The sequence below is a fragment of the Leuciscus leuciscus genome (assembly GCF_965113295.1).
Source record: "Leuciscus leuciscus genome assembly, chromosome: 16".
Lineage (NCBI taxonomy): Eukaryota > Metazoa > Chordata > Actinopteri > Cypriniformes > Leuciscidae > Leuciscus > Leuciscus leuciscus.
In genome coordinates this window covers 5,291-27,201 of record NC_138740.1, presented here as the reverse complement: position 1 = coordinate 27,201, position 21,911 = coordinate 5,291, and the positions used below count along the sequence as shown (strand labels likewise).

At 39.4% G+C, this 21,911-nt stretch overlaps 1 protein-coding gene across 1 annotated transcript; it reads left to right on the top strand.

Moving 5' to 3' along the window:
• Positions 1-216: 216 nt before the first annotated feature.
• Positions 217-2,904, top strand: LOC309477569 (uncharacterized protein; the record flags this gene model as incomplete). Its single annotated transcript, XM_082140843.1, has 7 exons — positions 217-342; positions 431-538; positions 652-785; positions 891-1,064; positions 1,173-1,408; positions 1,779-2,000; positions 2,184-2,904. 7 exons carry the CDS (start codon positions 217-219, stop codon positions 2,591-2,593), a joined length of 1,410 nt encoding a protein of 469 aa, XP_081996969.1. The 3' UTR covers positions 2,594-2,904.
• Between the last annotated feature and the right edge of the window lie 19,007 nt (positions 2,905-21,911).

The window sequence follows — 21,911 nt, the reverse complement described above, 5'->3', positions numbered from 1 at the left end:
CGATCAATGGGTGAGTTCCTGCCTGTCCGCACTCAACGACCTTTGATCTTGATATGTTTCTAAATGCATTTGAGTTCTCATCTATACTTGCCTCCAGCAGATCCCTTACACCTGTCTTGTTTTTTGTTTTGTCCAAACAGGTTCTTCCTCTTTGGGATTGCTGCACTCAAAGATTGTCAAACTATTTTAAGAGTGGCGAAGCCGGAAATAAACAGGATGTGTCAAGATCTGGAGATGGGCAGAAAACTCGGGCACAGAGAAAGTACCATGTATAGGTACTACTGCGAAGCTACACTGGTTTTTGCCCACATGCTGCGCCCGATTGCTGTGGAGTCCTTGACAGCAAGTCCATGTCTACTTTAAAGACTTTACGCTCATGATATGATGCAGTGTTTACGTATGCATTAGTGACCGCTCTTTCGTTATCCAGGATTCAGATTGGCTTGATCGGTTTGAGCATAGTGGCAGGGTGGTGATCGGCGTAGGGAGGGGCACGGATACCAACACGCTGCTTGCCCTGACCCAATGGGAGGAAGCTGTGAGTTTTAGTATGACATAAACAGCCGATGACTTGCTACCATTGTTTATACCATTTAATAATCTTTTGTTCGCACAGACATTTTTTCCCTTTTTTGTTTTTGTTTCCCATAGTGTTTGCAGGTCTACTTCAGCAAGATAAGGCCAGGGAACATCTGTCACGAGAAACCATGCAATGCCTTCTTTCTTGTGTCCTCCGGTGAGGCGGTCTCCAGCGTATCACGAGACCTCAAATGCCTACACGATCTGTATGTACCTGCACATATGCGTGTGTGAGTGCACACCGTTAACTACATTTTGTCAGTCACAGTCATTTCACAGGCAACCCTTTGTGTTCCATTTTGTTTCTGCAGGCACAAACTTCCCCACTTTACTAGCCAGGATGTGCGCAGGGCGGTTGGCATTGCTGCGCAGAAGCTAACGGAGCCCCAACGGCAGGCGGTGCAGTTTTACCTGGACCGTGGCGCTCGTGATGTCGGACCACAGGACGCTGTTGACGCAGCTGTGCTGCTGGACTCTTTGTGCGTGTAAGTCTCTTCACGCAGCAAGGACCTAACATGTCACAAACAATCTTTACATCCGAGTAGCCATAATTTTGCCCAAGTAACAAACCTTTTTGTTCCTCGCCTACAAAGCAATTCTTCGGACGACGACCACCAGTCATTTGCTGAATTGGCTACAGCCGGAGGCAGTTCGAGTCTGCCAACTGCCCGCAAAGACTTCTCTGCATTTGTGACCAGTTTTCCCATTTCACTGGATGGGCAGCCTCCATCGAAAAAACAGCGTGTGAAGTATGGGTTTCCTGAAGACCGCACCTTCTATGATAAGTGGCGGGTCTCGCAGTACGCCCAGAGGCGGGAATATCTTCTGGGTAAGTCTCCGAATCCACCAATACAGCATTGTCCCGCATTTTAACATGCAGACGCTGCAGGTTGCTGTGGGTGTTTTTTTTTTTAATTTTTTAAATTTTTTTGTAAACAGCCGCCAAGTTTTTACCAATGCTTAAGGCATTTTTTTTTTTCTAAACCCCTTAACACAGCAACACACCCACATCACACAATTAGCCAAGGGTTTGATCTCCTGGTCAAAACTAAACCTTTGTTTGTTTTTTTTTAATACAAACTCCAAACCCAAACACCTTTTCCTACCACACACTATCTCTATCAAAACGCAGCAATGTCCGACTCACACCGATCACTTTTGACTTCTTTTGAGTAAAGTGGTTTCATTTTGTCTTTCAGAACACTTCAAAGTCCATAAGCCTTCGACCGGAAAGTTGTCGAGGCTGATTAGGCAGGAGGGGTGGAAGTCCAACTACCCGAAGCCAGAGGAGATTCAACGGTTGTGGAAACCATCTCCTTCCAACCTCGCCATAGAGTCGGATGAGGCCATAATGAAGTGCCTGTCTGAGCAGACCTGGACGGGGCTGGCTATTAAGGACTTCGGTGCCAAGCAAGGTCGTGGTAAGGGTAAAACTGTGGCATTAGTTTGTTCTATAAATGAAACGTGGGCCATGCAACGTATACTGCAAGGAATTATTAGCATAGGCAGTAGAGGTTTTTTTTTTTTTTTTACAGAACACATTTTTCAAATGAATGCAATGTTTATTCAACCAACTCAAAATGTAATGTTTTGTTCTATTGTAGGAGTGGTTGCAACACGGCCCTTTCTTAAAGGGGAAATAGTTTGTGACTATCACGGGAAGGTGATTCCAGCATCAGTTGGGAAGGAGATGATGCGGGACCTCGGTGACCAGGCTGGCTACTTGTTTTTTTTTAAGGCGGGCCAAAGAGACCTATGTGTCGACGCGCAGACCTTTCCCTGCACATGCCATCCCAACTCGGACACGTTTGGCCGACTCATAAATCATTCTGCAAAGATGCCAAACTTAAAGCCGTTTTACTGCTCCGTTAAGCTGAGTGGAGTGAAAACGGATGTAATTTTGTTCAAAGCGCTCTCTGACATACCTGTCGACACCCAGCTCAAATTCGATTATGGTGTTCGGAGGACCTCATTCCGTGGCGAGGGCTTAAACCTAGAATGGCTTGATGAGTAGGCCAGGACTTGCACCTAAAAAATCTGTCCTGTCACTTTTCGACACAGGCGAAGCTTGGTTCCGAGGACTGGATGAATTTGTATGTGGATCTTGTGCCGAAGATGGCTGCCTGCCGGGGTTTTTTTGTCTCCCCTTTCCCCTCAGTCCACAGAGCTTGATTTCGTTGCCAGTTGTTTTGTCTCAATTTTATAGTTCTGTTATAGTTTTTATTTTATAGTTCTTTAATGTTTACATTGTTTCTTTTTAAGATGTTATTTTGTAAAATGTTTGTCACTTTTTTATTTTTCAAATAAATCTGTTACCCATCTCAATTTCTCTGCTTGTTCTCTATAAATATTTTAATTTGAGATGTCATGCATTAGTGTATACAACCAAATTACTTTTTAGTGTATACAAAAGTGAGCCCCCCCCCCCCCCCCTCCCTCCCTCCTGATTTGAGCCTCTGAGTCCAGTTCTCATGCTCCGTAGGCCCTTAACATTGCAACAGAAACCAGTGTATTTACAGAAAACAATTTCAAAATGAATGCATTGTTTATTCACAAACTCAATGTAATGTTTTCTTCTATTGCAAATCACAAGTGGTGTTGTGGCCTTTGACCCTGCATGCAGACGGCCTGACGCAAGGTGAACTTGAGTTTTCCCCACCTGTTAACCTGTCAATGCGTAATGGTTGCATTTGGCGTGCATATCAGCACCAGTGCTGAACCGGCTCAATGGCTGTATGTAATGTGGCTTTGTATGAATTTGAGCACCTATGCCCAGTTGTCCTGCTCTGGCTGGGCCTGGATGGATGGATGGCTAATACATTAAAACAAGCAAAATTATCAAGTTATGTCCCTTTTGATCTGTTTCTATGTGTGAGTTGTTTGTATTGTTCTCTGTCCAGGAAGAAGACTGGATTGGTCCTGCAGTCTGATTGGTGCCACGTCCTGATTGGTCAGCTGACTCCTGATCGTTTATTACATATTTGTAACTCTGTGGTCTAAGTTTTAAATGTTACAAAAATAAATGCCTTTTAAGACATCTTTCATCTTGTGTGTTGATCTCATGTTAGGGTTAGGGTTAGGTAGGGAGGTAAAAACGACTTTCACCCTCATTAGTAACCACCCTCATTTGCATATATGGAATCTGATTGGCCGAATCTTAACTGTCCAGATATCTGCAACGGTGTGTTTTATCTGTACGAAACTTGGTTTATATAGTAATTGATGTATGGCTAGTCGACTGGTGGTGGTTTGGTGCGCCTCTAGCGCCACCAGGTGTGTAGACACGGTACTGCACTTTATTTTTTAGATTTGTTTTTTTTTTAACAGGGGTCTATTTTATAAATTGCTGTTGTATCTAGGGTTATTTTATATAGGGGTGGTCTATCCTGGTATATTTTGGGTAGGGTCTGTGTAGGTCCCGCCAGTGGTCAGTGTTTTTTGGTTTTGTTTTCTGTTTTTTTGTGCAGGTGGTGGGTAGGTTTAGCTGGTTAGGTGAGGTAGCGTGCCAGGCCTTTGGCCTTTGACCCTGCATCCATGCAGACGCCCTGACGCAAACTGAACTTGAGTTTTCCCCCAGCTGTTCACCTGTCAATGCAAAATGGTTGCATTTGCCGTGCATATCAGCACGAGTGCTGAAACAGCACCAATGCTGACAGGTAAGTGTCTATTTCTATAGATAGATTGATGGATGGAGTGATGGATGGATGGATGGATGGATGGATGGATGGATGGATGGATGGATGGATAGATAGGTACATGAGTTGAAACAACTTTTTGTTAAAAAAAATGTTTTTGTTAAAAAAAATGTTTTTGTTTGAAAAAGTGAATGTTTTTTAGGCCTGTGTTACATTGATGGATGGAGTGATGGAGTGATGGATGGATGGATGGATGGATGGATAGATAGATGAATAGATGAATATATAGATACATGAGTTTAAACCACTTTTTGTTAAAAAAAATATGTTTTTGTTTGAAAAAGTGAATGTTTTTAGGCCTGTGTTATACATGGATGGATGGAGTGATGGAGTGATGGATGGATGGATGGATGGATGGATGGATAGATAGATAAATAGATAGATAGATGAATAGATGAATATATAGATACATGAGTTTAAACAACTTTTTGTTAAAAAAAAAAAAGTTTTTGTTTGAAAAAGTGAATGTTTTTAGGCCTGTGTTATACATGGATGGATGGAGTGATGGAGTGATGGAGTGATGGATGGATGGATGGATAGATAGATGGATAGATGGATAGATGGATAGATGGATAGATGAGTTTGATCGACTGTTTGTTCATATTTTTTTATTGTTTTGTGTTAAATATTGAAAGTAGTCTTTGGACTAATGGTTAGTTTGGGTTTAGGGTTAGTTTGGGGCTATGGTTAGGTTAGGTTAGGGTTAAAATGGCATATAGGTAGGGAGGTAAAAACGACTTTCACCCTCATTAGTAACCACCCTCATTTGCATAAAGGGCATCTGATTGGCCGAATCTTAACTGTCCATATATCTGCAACGGTGTGTTTTATCTGTACGAAACTTGGTTTATATAGTAATTGATGTATGGCTAGTCGACTGGTGGTGGTTTGGTGCGCCTCTAGCGCCACCAGGTGTGTAGACACGGTACTGCACTTTATTTTTTAGATTTGTTTTTTTTTAACAGGGGTCTATTTTATAAATTGCTGTTGTATCTAGGGTTATTTTATATAGGGGTGGTCTATCCTGGTATATTTTGGGTAGGGTCTGTGTAGGTCCCGCCAGTGGTCAGTGTTTTTTGGTTTTGTTTTCTGTTTTTTTGTGCAGGTGGTGGGTAGGTTTAGCTGGTTAGGTGAGGTAGCGTGCCAGGCCTTTGGCCTTTGACCCTGCATCCATGCAGACGCCCTGACGCAAACTGAACTTGAGTTTTCCCCCAGCTGTTCACCTGTCAATGCAAAATGGTTGCATTTGCCGTGCATATCAGCACGAGTGCTGAAACAGCACCAATGCTGACAGGTAAGTGTCTATTTCTATAGATAGATTGATGGATGGAGTGATGGATGGATGGATGGATGGATGGATGGATGGATGGATGGATGGATGGATGGATGGATAGATAGGTACATGAGTTGAAACAACTTTTTGTTAAAAAAAATGTTTTTGTTAAAAAAAATGTTTTTGTTTGAAAAAGTGAATGTTTTTTAGGCCTGTGTTACATTGATGGATGGAGTGATGGAGTGATGGATGGATGGATGGATGGATGGATAGATAGATGAATAGATGAATATATAGATACATGAGTTTAAACCACTTTTTGTTAAAAAAAATATGTTTTTGTTTGAAAAAGTGAATGTTTTTAGGCCTGTGTTATACATGGATGGATGGAGTGATGGATGGATGGATGGATGGATGGATAGATAGATAAATAGATAGATAGATGAATAGATGAATATATAGATACATGAGTTTAAACAACTTTTTGTTAAAAAAAAAAAAGTTTTTGTTTGAAAAAGTGAATGTTTTTAGGCCTGTGTTATACATGGATGGATGGAGTGATGGAGTGATGGAGTGATGGATGGATGGATGGATAGATAGATGGATAGATGGATAGATGGATAGATGGATAGATGAGTTTGATCGACTGTTTGTTCATATTTTTTTATTGTTTTGTGTTAAATATTGAAAGTAGTCTTTGGACTAATGGTTAGTTTGGGTTTAGGGTTAGTTTGAGGCTATGGTTAGGTTAGGGTTAAAATGGCATATAGGTAGGGAGGTAAAAACGACTTTCACCCTCATTAGTAACCACCCTCATTTGCATAAAGGGCATCTGATTGGCCGAATCTTAACTGTCCATATATCTGCAACGGTGTGTTTTATCTGTACGAAACTTGGTTTATATAGTAATTGATGTATGGCTAGTCGACTGGTGGTGGTTTGGTGCGCCTCTAGCGCCACCAGGTGTGTAGACACGGTACTGCACTTTATTTTTTAGATTTGTTTTTTTTTAACAGGGGTCTATTTTATAAATTGCTGTTGTATCTAGGGTTATTTTATATAGGGGTGGTCTATCCTGGTATATTTTGGGTAGGGTCTGTGTAGGTCCCGCCAGTGGTCAGTGTTTTTTGGTTTTGTTTTCTGTTTTTTTGTGCAGGTGGTGGGTAGGTTTAGCTGGTTAGGTGAGGTAGCGTGCCAGGCCTTTGGCCTTTGACCCTGCATCCATGCAGACGCCCTGACGCAAACTGAACTTGAGTTTTCCCCCAGCTGTTCACCTGTCAATGCAAAATGGTTGCATTTGCCGTGCATATCAGCACGAGTGCTGAAACAGCACCAATGCTGACAGGTAAGTGTCTATTTCTATAGATAGATTGATGGATGGAGTGATGGATGGATGGATGGATGGATGGATGGATGGATGGATGGATGGATGGATGGATGGATGGATGGATGGATGGATGGATAGATAGGTACATGAGTTGAAACAACTTTTTGTTAAAAAAAATGTTTTTGTTAAAAAAAATGTTTTTGTTTGAAAAAGTGAATGTTTTTTAGGCCTGTGTTACATTGATGGATGGAGTGATGGAGTGATGGATGGATGGATGGATGGATGGATAGATAGATGAATAGATGAATATATAGATACATGAGTTTAAACCACTTTTTGTTAAAAAAAATATGTTTTTGTTTGAAAAAGTGAATGTTTTTAGGCCTGTGTTATACATGGATGGATGGAGTGATGGAGTGATGGATGGATGGATGGATGGATGGATGGATAGATAGATAAATAGATAGATAGATGAATAGATGAATATATAGATACATGAGTTTAAACAACTTTTTGTTAAAAAAAAAAAAGTTTTTGTTTGAAAAAGTGAATGTTTTTAGGCCTGTGTTATACATGGATGGATGGAGTGATGGAGTGATGGAGTGATGGATGGATGGATGGATAGATAGATGGATAGATGGATAGATGGATAGATGGATAGATGAGTTTGATCGACTGTTTGTTCATATTTTTTTATTGTTTTGTGTTAAATATTGAAAGTAGTCTTTGGACTAATGGTTAGTTTGGGTTTAGGGTTAGTTTGGGGCTATGGTTAGGTTAGGTTAGGGTTAAAATGGCATATAGGTAGGGAGGTAAAAACGACTTTCACCCTCATTAGTAACCACCCTCATTTGCATAAAGGGCATCTGATTGGCCGAATCTTAACTGTCCATATATCTGCAACGGTGTGTTTTATCTGTACGAAACTTGGTTTATATAGTAATTGATGTATGGCTAGTCGACTGGTGGTGGTTTGGTGCGCCTCTAGCGCCACCAGGTGTGTAGACACGGTACTGCACTTTATTTTTTAGATTTGTTTTTTTTTAACAGGGGTCTATTTTATAAATTGCTGTTGTATCTAGGGTTATTTTATATAGGGGTGGTCTATCCTGGTATATTTTGGGTAGGGTCTGTGTAGGTCCCGCCAGTGGTCAGTGTTTTTTGGTTTTGTTTTCTGTTTTTTTGTGCAGGTGGTGGGTAGGTTTAGCTGGTTAGGTGAGGTAGCGTGCCAGGCCTTTGGCCTTTGACCCTGCATCCATGCAGACGCCCTGACGCAAACTGAACTTGAGTTTTCCCCCAGCTGTTCACCTGTCAATGCAAAATGGTTGCATTTGCCGTGCATATCAGCACGAGTGCTGAAACAGCACCAATGCTGACAGGTAAGTGTCTATTTCTATAGATAGATTGATGGATGGAGTGATGGATGGATGGATGGATGGATGGATGGATGGATGGATGGATGGATGGATGGATAGATAGGTACATGAGTTGAAACAACTTTTTGTTAAAAAAAATGTTTTTGTTAAAAAAAATGTTTTTGTTTGAAAAAGTGAATGTTTTTTAGGCCTGTGTTACATTGATGGATGGAGTGATGGAGTGATGGATGGATGGATGGATGGATGGATAGATAGATGAATAGATGAATATATAGATACATGAGTTTAAACCACTTTTTGTTAAAAAAAATATGTTTTTGTTTGAAAAAGTGAATGTTTTTAGGCCTGTGTTATACATGGATGGATGGAGTGATGGATGGATGGATGGATGGATGGATAGATAGATAAATAGATAGATAGATGAATAGATGAATATATAGATACATGAGTTTAAACAACTTTTTGTTAAAAAAAAAAAAGTTTTTGTTTGAAAAAGTGAATGTTTTTAGGCCTGTGTTATACATGGATGGATGGAGTGATGGAGTGATGGAGTGATGGATGGATGGATGGATAGATAGATGGATAGATGGATAGATGGATAGATGGATAGATGAGTTTGATCGACTGTTTGTTCATATTTTTTTATTGTTTTGTGTTAAATATTGAAAGTAGTCTTTGGACTAATGGTTAGTTTGGGTTTAGGGTTAGTTTGAGGCTATGGTTAGGTTAGGGTTAAAATGGCATATAGGTAGGGAGGTAAAAACGACTTTCACCCTCATTAGTAACCACCCTCATTTGCATAAAGGGCATCTGATTGGCCGAATCTTAACTGTCCATATATCTGCAACGGTGTGTTTTATCTGTACGAAACTTGGTTTATATAGTAATTGATGTATGGCTAGTCGACTGGTGGTGGTTTGGTGCGCCTCTAGCGCCACCAGGTGTGTAGACACGGTACTGCACTTTATTTTTTAGATTTGTTTTTTTTTAACAGGGGTCTATTTTATAAATTGCTGTTGTATCTAGGGTTATTTTATATAGGGGTGGTCTATCCTGGTATATTTTGGGTAGGGTCTGTGTAGGTCCCGCCAGTGGTCAGTGTTTTTTGGTTTTGTTTTCTGTTTTTTTGTGCAGGTGGTGGGTAGGTTTAGCTGGTTAGGTGAGGTAGCGTGCCAGGCCTTTGGCCTTTGACCCTGCATCCATGCAGACGCCCTGACGCAAACTGAACTTGAGTTTTCCCCCAGCTGTTCACCTGTCAATGCAAAATGGTTGCATTTGCCGTGCATATCAGCACGAGTGCTGAAACAGCACCAATGCTGACAGGTAAGTGTCTATTTCTATAGATAGATTGATGGATGGAGTGATGGATGGATGGATGGATGGATGGATGGATGGATGGATGGATGGATGGATGGATGGATGGATGGATGGATGGATAGATAGGTACATGAGTTGAAACAACTTTTTGTTAAAAAAAATGTTTTTGTTAAAAAAAATGTTTTTGTTTGAAAAAGTGAATGTTTTTTAGGCCTGTGTTACATTGATGGATGGAGTGATGGAGTGATGGATGGATGGATGGATGGATGGATAGATAGATGAATAGATGAATATATAGATACATGAGTTTAAACCACTTTTTGTTAAAAAAAATATGTTTTTGTTTGAAAAAGTGAATGTTTTTAGGCCTGTGTTATACATGGATGGATGGAGTGATGGATGGATGGATGGATGGATGGATAGATAGATAAATAGATAGATAGATGAATAGATGAATATATAGATACATGAGTTTAAACAACTTTTTGTTAAAAAAAAAAAAGTTTTTGTTTGAAAAAGTGAATGTTTTTAGGCCTGTGTTATACATGGATGGATGGAGTGATGGAGTGATGGATGGATGGATGGATGGATGGATAGATAGATGGATAGATGGATAGATGGATAGATGGATAGATGAGTTTGATCGACTGTTTGTTCATATTTTTTTATTGTTTTGTGTTAAATATTGAAAGTAGTCTTTGGACTAATGGTTAGTTTGGGTTTAGGGTTAGTTTGGGGCTATGGTTAGGTTAGGCTATGGTTAGGTTAGGGTTAAAATGGCATATAGGTAGGGAGGTAAAAACGACTTTCACCCTCATTAGTAACCACCCTCATTTGCATAAAGGGCATCTGATTGGCCGAATCTTAACTGTCCATATATCTGCAACGGTGTGTTTTATCTGTACGAAACTTGGTTTATATAGTAATTGATGTATGGCTAGTCGACTGGTGGTGGTTTGGTGCGCCTCTAGCGCCACCAGGTGTGTAGACACGGTACTGCACTTTATTTTTTAGATTTGTTTTTTTTTAACAGGGGTCTATTTTATAAATTGCTGTTGTATCTAGGGTTATTTTATATAGGGGTGGTCTATCCTGGTATATTTTGGGTAGGGTCTGTGTAGGTCCCGCCAGTGGTCAGTGTTTTTTGGTTTTGTTTTCTGTTTTTTTGTGCAGGTGGTGGGTAGGTTTAGCTGGTTAGGTGAGGTAGCGTGCCAGGCCTTTGGCCTTTGACCCTGCATCCATGCAGACGCCCTGACGCAAACTGAACTTGAGTTTTCCCCCAGCTGTTCACCTGTCAATGCAAAATGGTTGCATTTGCCGTGCATATCAGCACGAGTGCTGAAACAGCACCAATGCTGACAGGTAAGTGTCTATTTCTATAGATAGATTGATGGATGGAGTGATGGATGGATGGATGGATGGATGGATGGATGGATGGATGGATGGATGGATGGATGGATGGATGGATGGATAGATAGGTACATGAGTTGAAACAACTTTTTGTTAAAAAAAATGTTTTTGTTAAAAAAAATGTTTTTGTTTGAAAAAGTGAATGTTTTTTAGGCCTGTGTTACATTGATGGATGGAGTGATGGAGTGATGGATGGATGGATGGATGGATGGATAGATAGATGAATAGATGAATATATAGATACATGAGTTTAAACCACTTTTTGTTAAAAAAAATATGTTTTTGTTTGAAAAAGTGAATGTTTTTAGGCCTGTGTTATACATGGATGGATGGAGTGATGGATGGATGGATGGATGGATGGATAGATAGATAAATAGATAGATAGATGAATAGATGAATATATAGATACATGAGTTTAAACAACTTTTTGTTAAAAAAAAAAAAGTTTTTGTTTGAAAAAGTGAATGTTTTTAGGCCTGTGTTATACATGGATGGATGGAGTGATGGAGTGATGGAGTGATGGATGGATGGATGGATAGATAGATGGATAGATGGATAGATGGATAGATGGATAGATGAGTTTGATCGACTGTTTGTTCATATTTTTTTATTGTTTTGTGTTAAATATTGAAAGTAGTCTTTGGACTAATGGTTAGTTTGGGTTTAGGGTTAGTTTGAGGCTATGGTTAGGTTAGGGTTAAAATGGCATATAGGTAGGGAGGTAAAAACGACTTTCACCCTCATTAGTAACCACCCTCATTTGCATAAAGGGCATCTGATTGGCCGAATCTTAACTGTCCATATATCTGCAACGGTGTGTTTTATCTGTACGAAACTTGGTTTATATAGTAATTGATGTATGGCTAGTCGACTGGTGGTGGTTTGGTGCGCCTCTAGCGCCACCAGGTGTGTAGACACGGTACTGCACTTTATTTTTTAGATTTGTTTTTTTTTAACAGGGGTCTATTTTATAAATTGCTGTTGTATCTAGGGTTATTTTATATAGGGGTGGTCTATCCTGGTATATTTTGGGTAGGGTCTGTGTAGGTCCCGCCAGTGGTCAGTGTTTTTTGGTTTTGTTTTCTGTTTTTTTGTGCAGGTGGTGGGTAGGTTTAGCTGGTTAGGTGAGGTAGCGTGCCAGGCCTTTGGCCTTTGACCCTGCATCCATGCAGACGCCCTGACGCAAACTGAACTTGAGTTTTCCCCCAGCTGTTCACCTGTCAATGCAAAATGGTTGCATTTGCCGTGCATATCAGCACGAGTGCTGAAACAGCACCAATGCTGACAGGTAAGTGTCTATTTCTATAGATAGATTGATGGATGGAGTGATGGATGGATGGATGGATGGATGGATGGATGGATGGATGGATGGATGGATGGATGGATGGATAGATAGGTACATGAGTTGAAACAACTTTTTGTTAAAAAAAATGTTTTTGTTAAAAAAAATGTTTTTGTTTGAAAAAGTGAATGTTTTTTAGGCCTGTGTTACATTGATGGATGGAGTGATGGAGTGATGGATGGATGGATGGATGGATGGATAGATAGATGAATAGATGAATATATAGATACATGAGTTTAAACCACTTTTTGTTAAAAAAAATATGTTTTTGTTTGAAAAAGTGAATGTTTTTAGGCCTGTGTTATACATGGATGGATGGAGTGATGGATGGATGGATGGATGGATGGATAGATAGATAAATAGATAGATAGATGAATAGATGAATATATAGATACATGAGTTTAAACAACTTTTTGTTAAAAAAAAAAAAGTTTTTGTTTGAAAAAGTGAATGTTTTTAGGCCTGTGTTATACATGGATGGATGGAGTGATGGAGTGATGGAGTGATGGATGGATGGATGGATAGATAGATGGATAGATGGATAGATGGATAGATGAGTTTGATCGACTGTTTGTTCATATTTTTTTATTGTTTTGTGTTAAATATTGAAAGTAGTCTTTGGACTAATGGTTAGTTTGGGTTTAGGGTTAGTTTGGGGCTATGGTTAGGTTAGGGTTAAAATGGCATATAGGTAGGGAGGTAAAAACGACTTTCACCCTCATTAGTAACCACCCTCATTTGCATAAAGGGCATCTGATTGGCCGAATCTTAACTGTCCATATATCTGCAACGGTGTGTTTTATCTGTACGAAACTTGGTTTATATAGTAATTGATGTATGGCTAGTCGACTGGTGGTGGTTTGGTGCGCCTCTAGCGCCACCAGGTGTGTAGACACGGTACTGCACTTTATTTTTTAGATTTGTTTTTTTTTAACAGGGGTCTATTTTATAAATTGCTGTTGTATCTAGGGTTATTTTATATAGGGGTGGTCTATCCTGGTATATTTTGGGTAGGGTCTGTGTAGGTCCCGCCAGTGGTCAGTGTTTTTTGGTTTTGTTTTCTGTTTTTTTGTGCAGGTGGTGGGTAGGTTTAGCTGGTTAGGTGAGGTAGCGTGCCAGGCCTTTGGCCTTTGACCCTGCATCCATGCAGACGCCCTGACGCAAACTGAACTTGAGTTTTCCCCCAGCTGTTCACCTGTCAATGCAAAATGGTTGCATTTGCCGTGCATATCAGCACGAGTGCTGAAACAGCACCAATGCTGACAGGTAAGTGTCTATTTCTATAGATAGATTGATGGATGGAGTGATGGATGGATGGATGGATGGATGGATGGATGGATGGATGGATAGATAGGTACATGAGTTGAAACAACTTTTTGTTAAAAAAAATGTTTTTGTTAAAAAAAATGTTTTTGTTTGAAAAAGGGTTAGGGTTAGGGTTAGGTTAGGGTTAGGGTTAGGGTTAGGGTTAGGTTAGGGTGGGTTAGGGTTAGGGTTAGGGTTAGGGTTAGGGTTAGGTAGGGAGGTAAAAACGACTTTCACCCTCATTAGTAACCACCCTCATTTGCATAAAGGGCATCTGATTGGCCGAATCTTAACTGTCCATATATCTGCAACGGTGTGTTTTATCTGTACGAAACTTGGTTTATATAGTAATTGATGTATGGCTAGTCGACTGGTGGTGGTTTGGTGCGCCTCTAGCGCCACCAGGTGTGTAGACACGGTACTGCACTTTATTTTTTAGATTTGTTTTTTTTTAACAGGGGTCTATTTTATAAATTGCTGTTGTATCTAGGGTTATTTTATATAGGGGTGGTCTATCCTGGTATATTTTGGGTAGGGTCTGTGTAGGTCCCGCCAGTGGTCAGTGTTTTTTGGTTTTGTTTTCTGTTTTTTTGTGCAGGTGGTGGGTAGGTTTAGCTGGTTAGGTGAGGTAGCGTGCCAGGCCTTTGGCCTTTGACCCTGCATCCATGCAGACGCCCTGACGCAAACTGAACTTGAGTTTTCCCCCAGCTGTTCACCTGTCAATGCAAAATGGTTGCATTTGCCGTGCATATCAGCACGAGTGCTGAAACAGCACCAATGCTGACAGGTAAGTGTCTATTTCTATAGATAGATTGATGGATGGAGTGATGGATGGATGGATGGATGGATGGATGGATGGATGGATGGATGGATGGATGGATGGATGGATGGATGGATGGATAGATAGGTACATGAGTTGAAACAACTTTTTGTTAAAAAAAATGTTTTTGTTAAAAAAAATGTTTTTGTTTGAAAAAGTGAATGTTTTTTAGGCCTGTGTTACATTGATGGATGGAGTGATGGAGTGATGGATGGATGGATGGATGGATGGATAGATAGATGAATAGATGAATATATAGATACATGAGTTTAAACCACTTTTTGTTAAAAAAAATATGTTTTTGTTTGAAAAAGTGAATGTTTTTAGGCCTGTGTTATACATGGATGGATGGAGTGATGGATGGATGGATGGATGGATGGATAGATAGATAAATAGATAGATAGATGAATAGATGAATATATAGATACATGAGTTTAAACAACTTTTTGTTAAAAAAAAAAAAGTTTTTGTTTGAAAAAGTGAATGTTTTTAGGCCTGTGTTATACATGGATGGATGGAGTGATGGAGTGATGGATGGATGGATGGATGGATGGATAGATAGATGGATAGATGGATAGATGGATAGATGGATAGATGAGTTTGATCGACTGTTTGTTCATATTTTTTTATTGTTTTGTGTTAAATATTGAAAGTAGTCTTTGGACTAATGGTTAGTTTGGGTTTAGGGTTAGTTTGGGGCTATGGTTAGGTTAGGCTATGGTTAGGTTAGGGTTAAAATGGCATATAGGTAGGGAGGTAAAAACGACTTTCACCCTCATTAGTAACCACCCTCATTTGCATAAAGGGCATCTGATTGGCCGAATCTTAACTGTCCATATATCTGCAACGGTGTGTTTTATCTGTACGAAACTTGGTTTATATAGTAATTGATGTATGGCTAGTCGACTGGTGGTGGTTTGGTGCGCCTCTAGCGCCACCAGGTGTGTAGACACGGTACTGCACTTTATTTTTTAGATTTGTTTTTTTTTAACAGGGGTCTATTTTATAAATTGCTGTTGTATCTAGGGTTATTTTATATAGGGGTGGTCTATCCTGGTATATTTTGGGTAGGGTCTGTGTAGGTCCCGCCAGTGGTCAGTGTTTTTTGGTTTTGTTTTCTGTTTTTTTGTGCAGGTGGTGGGTAGGTTTAGCTGGTTAGGTGAGGTAGCGTGCCAGGCCTTTGGCCTTTGACCCTGCATCCATGCAGACGCCCTGACGCAAACTGAACTTGAGTTTTCCCCCAGCTGTTCACCTGTCAATGCAAAATGGTTGCATTTGCCGTGCATATCAGCACGAGTGCTGAAACAGCACCAATGCTGACAGGTAAGTGTCTATTTCTATAGATAGATTGATGGATGGAGTGATGGATGGATGGATGGATGGATGGATGGATGGATGGATGGATGGATGGATGGATGGATGGATGGATGGATAGATAGGTACATGAGTTGAAACAACTTTTTGTTAAAAAAAATGTTTTTGTTAAAAAAAATGTTTTTGTTTGAAAAAGTGAATGTTTTTTAGGCCTGTGTTACATTGATGGATGGAGTGATGGAGTGATGGATGGATGGATGGATGGATGGATAGATAGATGAATAGATGAATATATAGATACATGAGTTTAAACCACTTTTTGTTAAAAAAAATATGTTTTTGTTTGAAAAAGTGAATGTTTTTAGGCCTGTGTTATACATGGATGGATGGAGTGATGGATGGATGGATGGATGGATGGATAGATAGATAAATAGATAGATAGATGAATAGATGAATATATAGATACATGAGTTTAAACAACTTTTTGTTAAAAAAAAAAAAGTTTTTGTTTGAAAAAGTGAATGTTTTTAGGCCTGTGTTATACATGGATGGATGGAGTGATGGAGTGATGGAGTGATGGATGGATGGATGGATAGATAGATGGATAGATGGATAGATGGATAGATGGATAGATGAGTTTGATCGACTGTTTGTTCATATTTTTTTATTGTTTTGTGTTAAATATTGAAAGTAGTCTTTGGACTAATGGTTAGTTTGGGTTTAGGGTTAGTTTGAGGCTATGGTTAGGTTAGGGTTAAAATGGCATATAGGTAGGGAGGTAAAAACGACTTTCACCCTCATTAGTAACCACCCTCATTTGCATAAAGGGCATCTGATTGGCCGAATCTTAACTGTCCATATATCTGCAACGGTGTGTTTTATCTGTACGAAACTTGGTTTATATAGTAATTGATGTATGGCTAGTCGACTGGTGGTGGTTTGGTGCGCCTCTAGCGCCACCAGGTGTGTAGACACGGTACTGCACTTTATTTTTTAGATTTGTTTTTTTTTAACAGGGGTCTATTTTATAAATTGCTGTTGTATCTAGGGTTATTTTATATAGGGGTGGTCTATCCTGGTATATTTTGGGTAGGGTCTGTGTAGGTCCCGCCAGTGGTCAGTGTTTTTTGGTTTTGTTTTCTGTTTTTTTGTGCAGGTGGTGGGTAGGTTTAGCTGGTTAGGTGAGGTAGCGTGCCAGGCCTTTGGCCTTTGACCCTGCATCCATGCAGACGCCCTGACGCAAACTGAACTTGAGTTTTCCCCCAGCTGTTCACCTGTCAATGCAAAATGGTTGCATTTGCCGTGCATATCAGCACGAGTGCTGAAACAGCACCAATGCTGACAGGTAAGTGTCTATTTCTATAGATAGATTGATGGATGGAGTGATGGATGGATGGATGGATGGATGGATGGATGGATGGATGGATGGATGGATGGATGGATGGATGGATGGATGGATAGATAGGTACATGAGTTGAAACAACTTTTTGTTAAAAAAAATGTTTTTGTTAAAAAAAATGTTTTTGTTTGAAAAAGTGAATGTTTTTTAGGCCTGTGTTACATTGATGGATGGAGTGATGGAGTGATGGATGGATGGATGGATGGATGGATAGATAGATGAATAGATGAATATATAGATACATGAGTTTAAACCACTTTTTGTTAAAAAAAATATGTTTTTGTTTGAAAAAGTGAATGTTTTTAGGCCTGTGTTATACATGGATGGATGGAGTGATGGATGGATGGATGGATGGATGGATAGATAGATAAATAGATAGATAGATGAATAGATGAATATATAGATACATGAGTTTAAACAACTTTTTGTTAAAAAAAAAAAAGTTTTTGTTTGAAAAAGTGAATGTTTTTAGGCCTGTGTTATACATGGATGGATGGAGTGATGGAGTGATGGATGGATGGATGGATGGATGGATAGATAGATGGATAGATGGATAGATGGATAGATGGATAGATGAGTTTGATCGACTGTTTGTTCATATTTTTTTATTGTTTTGTGTTAAATATTGAAAGTAGTCTTTGGACTAATGGTTAGTTTGGGTTTAGGGTTAGTTTGGGGCTATGGTTAGGTTAGGCTATGGTTAGGTTAGGGTTAAAATGGCATATAGGTAGGGAGGTAAAAACGACTTTCACCCTCATTAGTAACCACCCTCATTTGCATAAAGGGCATCTGATTGGCCGAATCTTAACTGTCCATATATCTGCAACGGTGTGTTTTATCTGTACGAAACTTGGTTTATATAGTAATTGATGTATGGCTAGTCGACTGGTGGTGGTTTGGTGCGCCTCTAGCGCCACCAGGTGTGTAGACACGGTACTGCACTTTATTTTTTAGATTTGTTTTTTTTTAACAGGGGTCTATTTTATAAATTGCTGTTGTATCTAGGGTTATTTTATATAGGGGTGGTCTATCCTGGTATATTTTGGGTAGGGTCTGTGTAGGTCCCGCCAGTGGTCAGTGTTTTTTGGTTTTGTTTTCTGTTTTTTTGTGCAGGTGGTGGGTAGGTTTAGCTGGTTAGGTGAGGTAGCGTGCCAGGCCTTTGGCCTTTGACCCTGCATCCATGCAGACGCCCTGACGCAAACTGAACTTGAGTTTTCCCCCAGCTGTTCACCTGTCAATGCAAAATGGTTGCATTTGCCGTGCATATCAGCACGAGTGCTGAAACAGCACCAATGCTGACAGGTAAGTGTCTATTTCTATAGATAGATTGATGGATGGAGTGATGGATGGATGGATGGATGGATGGATGGATGGATGGATGGATGGATGGATGGATGGATGGATGGATGGATAGATAGGTACATGAGTTGAAACAACTTTTTGTTAAAAAAAATGTTTTTGTTAAAAAAAATGTTTTTGTTTGAAAAAGTGAATGTTTTTTAGGCCTGTGTTACATTGATGGATGGAGTGATGGAGTGATGGATGGATGGATGGATGGATGGATAGATAGATGAATAGATGAATATATAGATACATGAGTTTAAACCACTTTTTGTTAAAAAAAATATGTTTTTGTTTGAAAAAGTGAATGTTTTTAGGCCTGTGTTATACATGGATGGATGGAGTGATGGATGGATGGATGGATGGATGGATAGATAGATAAATAGATAGATAGATGAATAGATGAATATATAGATACATGAGTTTAAACAACTTTTTGTTAAAAAAAAAAAAGTTTTTGTTTGAAAAAGTGAATGTTTTTAGGCCTGTGTTATACATGGATGGATGGAGTGATGGAGTGATGGAGTGATGGATGGATGGATGGATAGATAGATGGATAGATGGATAGATGGATAGATGGATAGATGAGTTTGATCGACTGTTTGTTCATATTTTTTTATTGTTTTGTGTTAAATATTGAAAGTAGTCTTTGGACTAATGGTTAGTTTGGGTTTAGGGTTAGTTTGAGGCTATGGTTAGGTTAGGGTTAAAATGGCATATAGGTAGGGAGGTAAAAACGACTTTCACCCTCATTAGTAACCACCCTCATTTGCATAAAGGGCATCTGATTGGCCGAATCTTAACTGTCCATATATCTGCAACGGTGTGTTTTATCTGTACGAAACTTGGTTTATATAGTAATTGATGTATGGCTAGTCGACTGGTGGTGGTTTGGTGCGCCTCTAGCGCCACCAGGTGTGTAGACACGGTACTGCACTTTATTTTTTAGATTTGTTTTTTTTTAACAGGGGTCTATTTTATAAATTGCTGTTGTATCTAGGGTTATTTTATATAGGGGTGGTCTATCCTGGTATATTTTGGGTAGGGTCTGTGTAGGTCCCGCCAGTGGTCAGTGTTTTTTGGTTTTGTTTTCTGTTTTTTTGTGCAGGTGGTGGGTAGGTTTAGCTGGTTAGGTGAGGTAGCGTGCCAGGCCTTTGGCCTTTGACCCTGCATCCATGCAGACGCCCTGACGCAAACTGAACTTGAGTTTTCCCCCAGCTGTTCACCTGTCAATGCAAAATGGTTGCATTTGCCGTGCATATCAGCACGAGTGCTGAAACAGCACCAATGCTGACAGGTAAGTGTCTATTTCTATAGATAGATTGATGGATGGAGTGATGGATGGATGGATGGATGGATGGATGGATGGATGGATGGATGGATGGATGGATGGATGGATGGATGGATAGATAGGTACATGAGTTGAAACAACTTTTTGTTAAAAAAAATGTTTTTGTTAAAAAAAATGTTTTTGTTTGAAAAAGTGAATGTTTTTTAGGCCTGTGTTACATTGATGGATGGAGTGATGGAGTGATGGATGGATGGATGGATGGATGGATAGATAGATGAATAGATGAATATATAGATACATGAGTTTAAACCACTTTTTGTTAAAAAAAATATGTTTTTGTTTGAAAAAGTGAATGTTTTTAGGCCTGTGTTATACATGGATGGATGGAGTGATGGATGGATGGATGGATGGATGGATAGATAGATAAATAGATAGATAGATGAATAGATGAATATATAGATACATGAGTTTAAACAACTTTTTGTTAAAAAAAAAAAAGTTTTTGTTTGAAAAAGTGAATGTTTTTAGGCCTGTGTTATACATGGATGGATGGAGTGATGGAGTGATGGAGTGATGGATGGATGGATGGATAGATAGATGGATAGATGGATAGATGGATAGATGGATAGATGAGTTTGATCGACTGTTTGTTCATATTTTTTTATTGTTTTGTGTTAAATATTGAAAGTAGTCTTTGGACTAATGGTTAGTTTGGGTTTAGGGTTAGTTTGAGGCTATGGTTAGGTTAGGGTTAAAATGGCATATAGGTAGGGAGGTAAAAACGACTTTCACCCTCATTAGTAACCACCCTCATTTGCATAAAGGGCATCTGATTGGCCGAATCTTAACTGTCCATATATCTGCAACGGTGTGTTTTATCTGTACGAAACTTGGTTTATATAGTAATTGATGTATGGCTAGTCGACTGGTGGTGGTTTGGTGCGCCTCTAGCGCCACCAGGTGTGTAGACACGGTACTGCACTTTATTTTTTAGATTTGTTTTTTTTTAACAGGGGTCTATTTTATAAATTGCTGTTGTATCTAGGGTTATTTTATATAGGGGTGGTCTATCCTGGTATATTTTGGGTAGGGTCTGTGTAGGTCCCGCCAGTGGTCAGTGTTTTTTGGTTTTGTTTTCTGTTTTTTTGTGCAGGTGGTGGGTAGGTTTAGCTGGTTAGGTGAGGTAGCGTGCCAGGCCTTTGGCCTTTGACCCTGCATCCATGCAGACGCCCTGACGCAAACTGAACTTGAGTTTTCCCCCAGCTGTTCACCTGTCAATGCAAAATGGTTGCATTTGCCGTGCATATCAGCACGAGTGCTGAAACAGCACCAATGCTGACAGGTAAGTGTCTATTTCTATAGATAGATTGATGGATGGAGTGATGGATGGATGGATGGATGGATGGATGGATGGATGGATGGATGGATGGATGGATGGATGGATGGATGGATGGATAGATAGGTACATGAGTTGAAACAACTTTTTGTTAAAAAAAATGTTTTTGTTAAAAAAAATGTTTTTGTTTGAAAAAGTGAATGTTTTTTAGGCCTGTGTTACATTGATGGATGGAGTGATGGAGTGATGGATGGATGGATGGATGGATGGATAGATAGATGAATAGATGAATATATAGATACATGAGTTTAAACCACTTTTTGTTAAAAAAAATATGTTTTTGTTTGAAAAAGTGAATGTTTTTAGGCCTGTGTTATACATGGATGGATGGAGTGATGGATGGATGGATGGATGGATGGATAGATAGATAAATAGATAGATAGATGAATAGATGAATATATAGATACATGAGTTTAAACAACTTTTTGTTAAAAAAAAAAAAGTTTTTGTTTGAAAAAGTGAATGTTTTTAGGCCTGTGTTATACATGGATGGATGGAGTGATGGAGTGATGGAGTGATGGATGGATGGATGGATAGATAGATGGATAGATGGATAGATGGATAGATGGATAGATGAGTTTGATCGACTGTTTGTTCATATTTTTTTATTGTTTTGTGTTAAATATTGAAAGTAGTCTTTGGACTAATGGTTAGTTTGGGTTTAGGGTTAGTTTGGGGCTATGGTTAGGTAGGGAGGTAAAAACGACTTTCACCCTCATTAGTAAC